Source organism: Ipomoea triloba, chromosome 10, assembly GCF_003576645.1.
Source record: "Ipomoea triloba cultivar NCNSP0323 chromosome 10, ASM357664v1".
Lineage (NCBI taxonomy): Eukaryota > Viridiplantae > Streptophyta > Magnoliopsida > Solanales > Convolvulaceae > Ipomoea > Ipomoea triloba.
Window position 1 is genome coordinate 27,144,122 of NC_044925.1, and position 11,878 is coordinate 27,155,999.

Genomic DNA, 11,878 nt, shown 5'->3' on the forward strand with positions numbered 1-11,878 from the left:
GTGACTTATACGCATCCACAATTCGTGCTTTTGTAGGTGCAGGAGGCGAACCAGGAGGATTGGTATTTTGGCATTGTCTATGCTAGTCCGACTCATCACCTTCGTCGTCAGCTCTAGAGCAAGTTATCGATGACGAAACGAGGTCTAAACGGCTCGTGGGTGGTAGCCGGGGATTTTAACTCGGTGGTCAGCTAGGAGGAGACTGCTAACTATAGTTCCTATTCTACGCAACGTAGCTCCGAGTTTGTAGACTGGATTCAAATGGAGGGCCTCATCGACTTGGGCTTTAGCGGACCAAAGTTTACTTGGACGAGAGGTGAATATACCGGGCATGCGAAGGGTGCTAGATTAGATCGAGCTATGTGTAACACCGATTGGAGACAACGGTTCCAGGTGCTAGTGTTACCCACCTTCCAAGGGTGGCCTCAGATCACACACCAATTCTCATTCGGCTCAAGGAGGATGTCGCAACTCGAGGTGGAGCTTCGTTTAAGTTCCAAGCTGCGTGGTTAACCTCGAATGATTTAAAGACAGTGGTGGAAAAAACTTGGCGGAGCAACAAAGGTGTTCCCGAAAATATCCCTAAGATGTCGGAGGAGCTTAAACGATGGAATAAAGAGGTGTTTGGTAATATACACCGTCGCAAAAGAATCACTTTGGCTCGTTTAGGGGGGGTGCAGAACTGCCTTTCGAGAGCTTACCATAGGGGACTCGCCAAGTTGGAAAAGAAGCTCACTGAGGAGTACCAAGAGATCCTCTATCAGGAAGAACTAATGTGGTATCAGCGTTCTAGGGAGGATTGGATCGTTTCTGGGGACCGCAACACGGCTTTCTACCATGCGGCCGCCACCATCAGAAAAGGTCGGGGAACACCATAAAGAGCCTTAAACAGGATAACGGGGATTGGATCGGCGAGTCCGACCAACTTAAACATCATGTGCGTGGTTATTATGTGAATTTATTTTCCAACGACTCGACCAACCCGTAGGATACTATGCTCGAAGGGGTCTTCCCTATTGTTACGGCTGTTGAGTGGAATGTTTTTAACGCTCGAATTACAAAGGATGAGGTGCATGGGGCACTGTCTGATATGGCACCGTTCAAAGCCCCAGGACCAGATGGTTTCCATGCGGCCTTCTACCAACACATGTGGGAGATCGTTGGAGATGATGTGTTTACGTTGGTGGCACAAGCTTACGAGACCGGTGATTTGCCCGATGGTCTCAATGAAACCCTTCTAGCTCTTATACCAAAGGTGAAAACACCAGAGACCATTAAACAATTCAGGCCTATCAGCCTGTGTAACGTAAGCTACAAGATTATCACCAAGACGATTACGAACAGGCTCAAGCGCATTCTGCCAAAGATAGTGAGCCCTTTTCAAAGCTCCTTTGTCCCTGGAAGACAAATTTCTGATAATGTACTCATCTACCAGGAAGTCATGCACACTATGAGAGTGAAGCGGGGATCGAAAGGTTACATGGCTATAAAACTGGACCTCGAGAAAGCGTATGACAGATTATCGTGGAGCTTCACTCGCAACACCTTGCGGGAGATCGGCTTTAGTGCTAGCTGGATAAAATTAATTATGTGTTGTGTAGAGACACCCCGTATGTCGATCCTCTAGAATGGGGAGCGTCTGCCGCTATTCTTGCCGGAACGGGGGATCCGTCAAGGAGACGCCATGTCTCCAGCCATTTTTGTTCTTTGTTTGGAGAAGCTCAACCAGATGATTACTTTCAAGGTCGAGTCAGGTGATTGGAAAGGTATTCAACTGGATCCCATGGGACCAACCCTGTCACACCTTTGCTTTGCGGACAACATGGTCTTGTTTACGGAAGCAACTACAGCGCAGGTTGCGATTATCCAGGATTGCCTGGACAGGTTTTGTGAGGCGTTGGGGCAGCGAATTAGCTATAGCAAGTCGCACGTGTTCTTCTCAAAAAATACCCCCCCGGGCCTTGCGGATGACATTGCTAACCAGCTTAGCATTGCGAGAACGGGAGATATGGGTAAGTACCTCGGTGTACTATCAATACATGGACGTGTCACCCGTGGAACTTTTAAGGATCTCTTAGACAGAGTCAATGGTCGCTTGGAGGGATGGAAGGCTAAGTTGTTGTCTTTGGCGGGCCGGGTTACACTGGCAAGATCAGTCCTTAATGCCATACCGATTTATACAATGCAGACTGTCGTCTTGCCGAAGGGTATATGTCATGAGATCGAAAAGCGGACTAGACGGTTCATATGGGAAACTGATGGACAGGGTACCAATAAGCTCAGTCTCGTCAATTGGGAGACGGTTACTAGTCCTAAGAAATATGGGGGACTAGGTGTGCGTAGACTCCAAGAGGTGAACAAGGCATGCATGGCCAAGCTTGGATGGCGCTTAAAACAGGAAGAGGGCAGTTTATGGGCACAAACGATGTTAAGCAAATATGCTCAGGTTGATCATGGAAATCAAAGTAGAGCTTCTAACGCTTGGAAAGGTATTGTCGCAGCCACTCCCATAGTCGACCAAGGGTTGATGAAGTTGGTTCGAAACGGAAAAAACACGTAGTTTTGGATGGATAAATGGATCGAAGACCAACATCTCTACCACCAGCTGCAGGCTCCTCTGAGCCTCTCGGAGCTTTATGCGAACGTCAATTATTACTGGGAAGAAGGACGAGGCTGGAAGTGGGAACAATTTCAGCATCTCATACCCGAGACTACTAAGCTTAAGTTAGTCAGTTTTGTGCTATCTGACGATGCGGATACTAAGGACGAGTTTGGCTGGAGTCTGGAGAATAGCAAGGTTTTCTCTGTGCGTTCGGCTTATGAGGCTATCACGACGACCTCCCCGACTGTCGGGCAGTTCAATTGGCAGCGGATTTGGGGTCTACGGGTCCCCCTTAGATATTGCATGTTTTTGTGGCTGGTGAAACACGGCCGAATTCTGACCAATATGGAGAGGGCTAAACGTGGCATCACCTCTAATATTTTTTGTGTTTGTTATGCAGGCCAACCGGAGAACTGCAACCACATCTTTCGCACATGCAAAGAGGTGAGAAAGATTTGGAGTGCAGTCATACACAAGGATACCATGGCTAAATTAGATCAGCTTCAATGGGACGACTGGCTGACTGCTAACATAGTTGGCGATCGTCACATGGGACTGGAGGCGAGCTGGCCGGAGAGGTTTGCACTGCGGATATGGTGGATTTGGAGGTGGCGAAACGAAGAGGTCTTCAAGGGTCATGCACCTGCAGTGGATTACAAACTCCGCTGGATCAACCAACAGGAGACTGAGATTAATGCAGCATTTGCGAAGAAACATGTGATGGGCCTGTTAAGGGGGCAGCGAATAAACGCCCTGCTCCATTGGAAGAGGCCGCCTGTGGATTGGATGAAGGTGAACGTGGACGGTAGCTGCTCCGCGAGTACTGGGATGGCAGCGTGTGGCGGTGTACTCCGGAATCCATCCGGGGGTTGGGTCAGTGGGTTTCGGCTCAAGCTTGGTTGGTGTACGGTTGATGAGGCGGAGGCTTGGGGAATCCTGCAAAGGCTGAACTTGGCTTCTCGCCATGGGGTCCAAAACCTTATCGTGGAGAGTGATTCGAAGGGTGTGATTGACTTCCTGAGAGGTTCAAAACAAGTGTCTGGCCTGCGCAACAACATCGTCCTCAGGTGTATCACGATGGCAAAAAGTTTCGCCAACATACGGTTCGTGCATGTATACAGAGAACAGAATAGAGTTGCGGATGCCTTAGCAAAGCAGGCGATTTCTCAACAGATGGGTCTTACTACGCTGGATGAAGCTCCCACTGAGCTGCGAGAACTTGTAAAGGAAGATCAAATGGGTGCTAGACATCAGCGAAGGATTCTCGCTGGAGTTGATGCGAGAAGAGCAGCTTAGGGTCTTCTTGGGTGCCCCCCTCATTCTTGATCAAAAAAAAAAAAACAATTCAAACTAACAAATAGTCGTCGTTATAATCTTTCAATAGTACTCAAAAAGAAAAAAAAAAACAAAAAACAAAAAAAACTGGCGCATCACGCAACCCGCACGAGTCCTAGCCCAAAATTTGGCAAGTCAACAATCAACATATATATTAATATTAAATACTAATTTTTAATTCAAATATTGGATCTATAAAATAATTTGACCATATGAACCCTAATTTGGAGAAGTAACTATAGAAATTCAGACCTTTATAACCTTTCAAATAATTAAAATAATTGGGAAAAGAAGTAATTATAGCAATTTAGACCGTTATAACTTTTCAAATAATAACAACATTTAAGAGAAGAAGTAATTATAACAATTTAAATCGGTATAACCTTTCAAATAATAGTAATTATAAAAATTCAGACGGTTATAACATTTCAAGTAATTACCACAATTCAAACTAACAAATAGTCGAATGCAGCAATACAAATTTTAATGACAATAACGAACACTAATTAAGAACAAACATTAATTGCGACACACACATAAATGATTGTGACTTCTTAATTTCAGATTTCATGCATAAACAAATGATATTACTTATGTTTTAGAATTTGAATTACTTTTATTATGGTACAATAAAGAACAATTAGGTAAAAATTATCACATTTTCAAAAAAAAAAGTAAAAATTATCACATATAAATTAATGGGACTATTTAGATTTTAGATTTCATGCATAAATAAATGGGATTACTTGAATTACTGTTATGCGGACAATAAAGAACAATTAAGTAAGAACTAGTTGTGGCATCCTCATAAATAAATGAGACCACATAGACTTTAGATTTCCTGAATAAATAAATGAGACCACATCAATTTTAGATTTTCTGAATAAATAAATGATATTACTTATATTTTAAAGCATTACTGTTAATAACGATAAATGAAAATCAAGGAAAAATTAGTTATATACAAAAATGATAATTTCTCACAATAAATTAGTATAGTATTTCATACATACATCACTCGTATTTGTCATCCATTTTTTAAAAATAATTTTTACTGATTTTGTTTTTGTTTTTTTTTTTTTTGTTAGGCTTTGCCAAATTTCCATTAAAAATGATTTGACCATTTGAAGGTTCAGCTCGAAACTAGCACTGGCCCAGCCCACAACCCGCACGAGCCCAGCCCAAAACCCGCACGACACCAATTTTTGTTTTATAATAAAAAAAATAATAAAAATATATATAATCTGACGTATACATACTTGACTAGATTTCCGTAAACCCGCGAGAACTAAACCGTGTACTTCAGCAAACTTCCTAATTCTATTCCCAACAGGTTTAAGCTTACGTCAACTTCTCTCCTATAAATTCCGACCAGGTGAGATTCTCTCCTCACAATTTCCGAACTCGGCGCAGGTTTCCTTTGAATCCTCTCAGAGCTCCAATGGAGAAGCTAAACAGTAAGCGAAAATTCTTAGATTTCTTTCTTTCGATTCTTGGTTATGCTTTCATGGCTATTTGTCATTTCATCGTTTGGATTCCGATTTTGTGTTTAACAATTTTTTTTTTTTGATAATTTTTGTAGTTCAATTCGGTGAGATGTCGGTTTCTAGCGATAGCGAAGCCCCGTCAGAGAAACCTACGGCGGTGCATGCGCCGAGAATTGCACCGACGTACTTGAATCTGTTGAAGAAGATGGCTTCCGATGCGTCGTCGCCGGCGCCGGTAAGTCGCAATCAAGCTCCGGCGTCGTCTAGGGTTAACGATAAGGGTTTATCGGAGGTGGAGAAGAGAGAGCAAATCAAATTCGCGCAAGTGAAGCGGAAGAAAGGCTTTGTTCACTATGAGAGAGTGGATGGGAAAAAGGTAAATGTGGTTCAAGGCCTTGAATTGCATACTGGGATTTTTGATGCCGAAGAACAGATGAAGATTGTTGATTGCGTTTACCAGTATCAACAATTGGGTCAGAAAGGGCAACTTAGAGGTATATAAGCAATGTTAATAATTAATTGGATATTTCTATAATGTGTATTGATGATTACTAACTTGGTGTTTAACTCTTTGCAGCTCGAACATATTCTGAGCCAAAGAAGTGGATGCGGGGCAAAGGGCGTGCAACGATTCAATTCGGTTGTTGTTACAACTATGCAGTGGTAAAATTTCTTACTTTTCTATTTCTAAGCTACTTTTTGTTGAAAGTTTGTGTTTTTTCCTTTTGTAATTTGGTTTGGTTGTTGTTAATTTGTTATAACTATGCTGTAGTGAAATTACTTGCTATTCCTATTCCTTAGTTATGTTTTTCTTTTGAAAAGTTTATCTTATAGTCTGTATATTGTTATGGTTTTGTGATAGGACAAAAATGGCAATCCTCCTGGTATAGTCAGAGATGAAGAAGTGGATCCGTTGCCTGTTGTGTTCAGGCAAATGATTAAGCGGATGGTCAGGTGGCATGTTTTGCCTCCGACATGTGTCCCCAATAGTTGCATTGTGAACATCTACGAAGAGGGTGATTGCATTCCTCCTCATATTGACCATCACGATTTTGTTCGCCCTTTCTGCACCGTGTCGTTTTTGTCAGAATGCAATATTCTTTTTGGATCGAGCTTGAAGATTGTTAGTCCTGGAGAATTTTCTGGTCCTGTCTCTATACCTCTGCCAAAAGGGTAAGCTGTTAGTTCAATCTCTTTTTATCCAATTATGTTACTATAGTCGTTTAACAGTAAGACAAATATGGAAATCATTAACACAGAAGTAGCCTTTAATAATGTGGATGGATATAAACAGTCTAATCTCTTGCGAAAATTGATTGATTTATTCGTTTTTTGAATTCCCAGTTTGTTCCTTTGTGAAGTGTAATGGTTTCGTTATTGTTCATACATAGTAACTTGTGAATTAATGTTGTGCAGGTCAGTGCTTGTTTTACAAGGAAATGGAGCTGATGTTGCAAAGCATTGTGTACCAGGTGTTCCATATAAAAGGTAAATTATTGAATGCCATTAATAAAATGAAGTTTCTTGATCAGTTCTTCATTTCTCTTATACTGTTTTGCATGTAAAGTTCTCATCTTTCTTCTTTCTTTCGTGACAGAATCTCTGTTACTTTTAGGAAGATGGATGAAAGCAAATCGCCTTTCAACTACAAGCCCGACCCTGAGCTTCTTAAAATTCAGCCTTTGGTTCTCCATCGTCCTCCAGTTGGAGAACCGTCAACTCAGCAAAGTGTTGCTGAGAATGAAAAGAAGATGAAGCATGATAAACCCGATTCTCCACCTGCTGCACAGACAACAAACCAGAACGTTCTCACTGGAAACGAAGAATTCCCTCCCCTCGGGAGCTTCAGTTCTTCAAGCAAGAACAGGAGTACCCGAAGATTTAAATAGTCATTATCCATCATCAGCTGTTGTGTTTGTACCATTAGTTCATGAATTGTATCTTTATTCTTACTTTTTCACCTTTATTTACTGGTCATTTAGTTTATTTTTACCCTGTACAAGCATCCTGCTATTTTCTGTTGTAAGAATATTATTGAGTCTCATTAGTCATAGCTGTTAGTGGCTTAGTGCAGTGTGCTTTCTATGTTAAGTGTATTTTATGGAGCAAATCCGTGTTTCGCTTCCTCAGTGTTTGTCTCAGAATTTTTTATTTTATTTTCTCCAAAACATTTATGTATTTTTGGACTGGTAAAGGCAAAACCAGTAAAACCATATTATGTTTTGGATGAATGAATAAAGTTGCAGCCTTTAGTACAGTGTGGTTTTTTCTAAGGATTATTGTGTTTGTTGTTGGACAAACAAAAACATGCTGCATTGTCTCATTGTCACAGGAATCGTCCTCGATAATGTGTCTGTGAATCTTTGATGTCGTGAAGGCCAGAAAGTTAGAATCCATATGAATAGTTCTGCAAGTTGTTAGCTGTCGGCAAAAAGTTTTATCAATCAAAATTACCCCCAATATAACCTTTAGTATGGTAAAAAAAAAAAAAAAAAAAAAAGAAGTAAATCAGGCCAACCAGAATTGAACATGAAATTCTCACAAAAAAAAGAATTGAACATGAAATTTTATAGTTATCAAATTAATTATCCGAAAAAAAAGAAGAATTGAACATGAAATTTTATAGTTATCAAATTAATTATCCGACCAATTTAGTTGTGGCATCCTCAAATTACCATTATTATAACCTTCCAAGTAATTATAGCATATCAAACTCAACATAATTTATTGTGAGAACAATAAAGAAGAATTAAGTAAAAATTAATTGCGACACCCGCATAAATAAATGGTCACATTGACTTTAGAAGTTTAGATTTCCTACATAAATAAATGGGATTACTTATATTTCAGATTTTGAATTACTGTTATAGGGACAATAAAGAACAATTAAGTAAAAGTTAGTTGTGACACCCACATAAATAGATGATGTCACATGGACTTTAGATTTCATGAGAAAATAAATGAGATTACTTATATTTTAGACTTTGAATTAATGTTATGCGAACAATAAATAACAATTAAGTAAAAATTAGTTGCGACACTCACAAAAATAAATGGGGCAACGGAGACTTTAGACTTACTACATAAATAAATGAGATTACTCCTATTTTAAACTTTGAATTGTTGTTATATAGATAATAAAGAACAATTAAGTAAGAATTTGTTGTGGCACACGAAAATTCGCATTGGCCGCATAATCAAATGGGGCCACGTAGACTTTAGATTTATTGCATTAAAAAAAAGATTACTTATATTTTACACTTTGAATTACTATTATGTAAAATGTAGTTGCGAAACCTGAATTGATAAATGAGCCACATTAACTTTAGATTTCCTGCATAACTAAATGATATTCCATATTACGTATTTTTTAGACTTTGGATTGCTATTTTGCGGAGTACGGACAATAAAGAACAAGTAAATAAAATTAATTGTGTTTCCCGCATAATAAATGAGACCATTTAGATTTTAGATTTCCTGCATAAATCAATGGGATTACAGATTACTTATATTTTAGATTTTGAATTACGGATATCAAACATTCTTAATTTACCTTCATTAAGTAGGATATTAATTAACGTTAGAATTGACTTGTATAAAACAATAAATGCATGATTGTTGAATCTTTTTTATACACTAGTATGATACCCGTGCGATGCACGAACTAACAATTTAAAATATTTAGATTATTTTCATATATGAAAAAAAGATATTAGATTTATTCATTTATATAGTTTTGTTATTTAATAGTTATGTTGATTTGATATGAAAAAGTTATGAATATAGATATTTGTAATTAAAATATGAATTGATATTTAAGATGGGTAATTAGTTAAAAGAAAATTTTTTAATTAAAATTTCAATAAAAATTATTTAAAATTACAAATTATTAAAGACTTCTTGGTAAATTATATTATTAGTTGAAGTACAATTTCTTCTAGAGTTACCACAAATACAAATTTTGAGACCTTTGGGATGGTTAACTCTAGATGCAACAATATACAATTGAGTATCGACAAAAACTGGTTTCCTCAATAACAATTTAACATGAGATCATATTTGCTATTTTGCCCTTGACTTTTATTAATAGACATTGCATATGAAAGCATTAACTGAAATTGTCTTCCTTGTGATTTGAATGGCAACTTTATATATTTAAATAATAAAATTAATGATGAAATTATAATTAATTATAATATTTGAAAGTATATATTTATTTGAAATTATAAGATTTATATGTTCGTGTTGAAATTGATTACTTAAAAATTATGTTATGAAAAGTCTTAATTACCATAGTAAGATTGATATTATTTTAAGTAAAAAAATATACAATAATCAAATGAAAGCAATCTCTATGTTTAATTACCATAGTAAGATTAAAGTGTTAAATGCATGTTTGTTTTTTTTTTTTTGAAAATTTAAATACATGTTTGTAATTATGAATAATATGTGTGTGTTTAATTTCGTTTAATTATAGACCTAATATGTGTATATTTAATTTTCCTTAATTATGTCCAAATATGTGTATATTTAATTTCCTTTAATTATGAATAATATGTGTATGTTTAATTTCGTTTAATTATAGGTAGAATATGTGTATATTTAATTTTCTATAATTATGTCCGAATATGTTTTTGTTTAATTTTCTTTAATTATTCCGTAATATGTGTAACATTAATTCCTTAATTGATTAGATAAAATCTATATAACGGAAAGTATAAAAAATAGTTTAATAAAAGTATAATGTGTGAATTAATTTTTTAATTACCATAATTATTAAGATTTTATTCAATTCAAAGTAACCATTAACATAATTTTATGTGTGTAATAATATTTAAATTGGAATAATTTGCATAATTGAATGGACGTAGTAATCTGTGAATTATTTGTAGGATATTACCAAATCAATCTATCCTATCACTAAATCAATCGAACACATTTTAAAAATCTAATTTATTATTGGTTGTTGGTTATTATAGTACTTGTATTTATTCAATTTTTATTTAAATATACCAAATACCTCCTCTTATGCATACCTTTATATCAACTGATAAAAACAATTAACACAATTAGCTATCATCTATCTATCACTAAATCAATCAACTATTAACTACTTAAGCCTATTTAAAGCATACTTAAGAAATGACAATTGTAAACTCTTGAACAATTCTTGGAAGACCTTGGAATCCTGTGATCCAAAAAATTGTAACCTAGTATGAAGCTGAGTTTGATCAGCAAGCATTATCTAATCTTTGGCTTTTTGGGTTTCAAAAATCATTACTGCAATTCCACATGTTCCCAAATGACGTAGTAAGGCCACGCTTGATTAATTAATACTATGAGTGCATGATAATCATATACTATACAGAGCGAGTTAATTAACTATCTTCCCGAGTCCCATCTATTCAAGTGCATATCTTCCACTCCCATCCATGACAAAGGCAAAGAATTGATTGATGTGTTTGAAGGTCTTATCAATGGTGCCCAAAGCACAATACCTTTTATTCACTTCACTTTATGAGCTTGAAGCTCGCGCATTGACGCTATAAAGCAAAGCTTAAATTCTCTTCCCATCCACACAATCAGCCCTGCAATTCCCTACTTCAGCGCCATAGACAAAACCCCTTCTCAATCCATGCATGCGAAGGTGCAGAGAGGGGATGGAGGTTTGGTGGGGAAGGGAGAAATCGGTGGGCTGTTGAAGAGATTCATGATTTGGAGAATGCAGAGATAAAGGAGATGAGGAGAAGAGCAAAAGTGCTACAACAAATATGTCACACATCTATGGAGAATGGTGGTTCTTCCTATGTAAATATTGATGCTTTCATAAACAAAAAACAACAGAACTAAGAGAGATGAAAATTAGTGGTGGTGGCTGACTGGGTTTCTTCTTGTATTTATCCATAAAGAGAGAGATGGAAGATGGTAGATTTTAGGGAGGCTATTTCCCTACACAATTAGCCCCCTAATTAGCCAAATTAATTAAGGGAAGATTAGGTAATTGTGTCACTAAATTTAAGGAAATAAATTTGATAGGAGGAGAATAAATTTTGAGATAGGAATTTTGGAATAATTTTTTTATGTCAAAATGTTTGATATACAAAATGTCAAATCAATACTTCTATTATTATTATTATTATATTATATATACATATAGATATATATATATATATATATAATATATATATATATATTATCTCAATAAAATTATTGTTTACTTAATTAATAAATATTAAAATTTGTAAATTACAACAAAAACATTAATCTCATTTGATGAATACATAAAAATGTACGTGTTCATTGTTTTATTTGGAGGTTAATTTTATTTTCAATCAATTAGGTTTCCTTTTTCATTTTCTGTCAATTAGTGCAATTAAGGCACAGATATGCATGGAAGTTATATTCAATATATTATTATTATTAATTAATTAATTAATTAAAGTTATATTTAATG

At 36.4% G+C, this 11,878-nt stretch overlaps 2 protein-coding genes across 2 annotated transcripts; both read left to right on the forward strand.

The window, feature by feature from the left end:
* Positions 1–1,684: 1,684 nt before the first annotated feature.
* Positions 1,685–2,560, forward strand: LOC116033406. Its single transcript, XM_031276149.1, has one exon. The coding sequence runs from the start codon at positions 1,685–1,687 to the stop codon at positions 2,558–2,560; it is 876 nt and encodes a 291-aa protein (XP_031132009.1).
* A 2,668-nt stretch (positions 2,561–5,228) lies between these two features.
* On the forward strand, positions 5,229–7,679 carry LOC116031654 (RNA demethylase ALKBH9B-like). The gene is made up of 6 exons (XM_031273916.1): positions 5,229–5,394; positions 5,520–5,918; positions 6,002–6,087; positions 6,287–6,597; positions 6,841–6,912; positions 7,022–7,679. The coding sequence occupies exons 1-6, from the start codon at positions 5,379–5,381 to the stop codon at positions 7,311–7,313; spliced, it is 1,176 nt and encodes a 391-aa protein (XP_031129776.1). The 5' UTR covers positions 5,229–5,378; the 3' UTR covers positions 7,314–7,679.
* Positions 7,680–11,878: the final 4,199 nt, after the last annotated feature.

What these genes read in the sequence shown, in the direction of transcription:
- LOC116033406 (XM_031276149.1), top strand. Translation starts at nt 1,685, where the DNA reads ATGTCTCCAGCCATTTTTGTTCTTTGTTTGGAGAAGCTCAACCAGATG.
- LOC116031654 (XM_031273916.1), top strand. An exon ending in TCTATACCTCTGCCAAAAGG is followed by an intron (nt 6,598 to 6,840) that starts GTAAGCTGTTAG and finishes AATGTTGTGCAG; the next exon opens with GTCAGTGCTTGTTTTACAAG. An exon ending in CCAGGTGTTCCATATAAAAG is followed by an intron (nt 6,913 to 7,021) that starts GTAAATTATTGA and finishes CTTTCGTGACAG; the next exon opens with AATCTCTGTTACTTTTAGGA.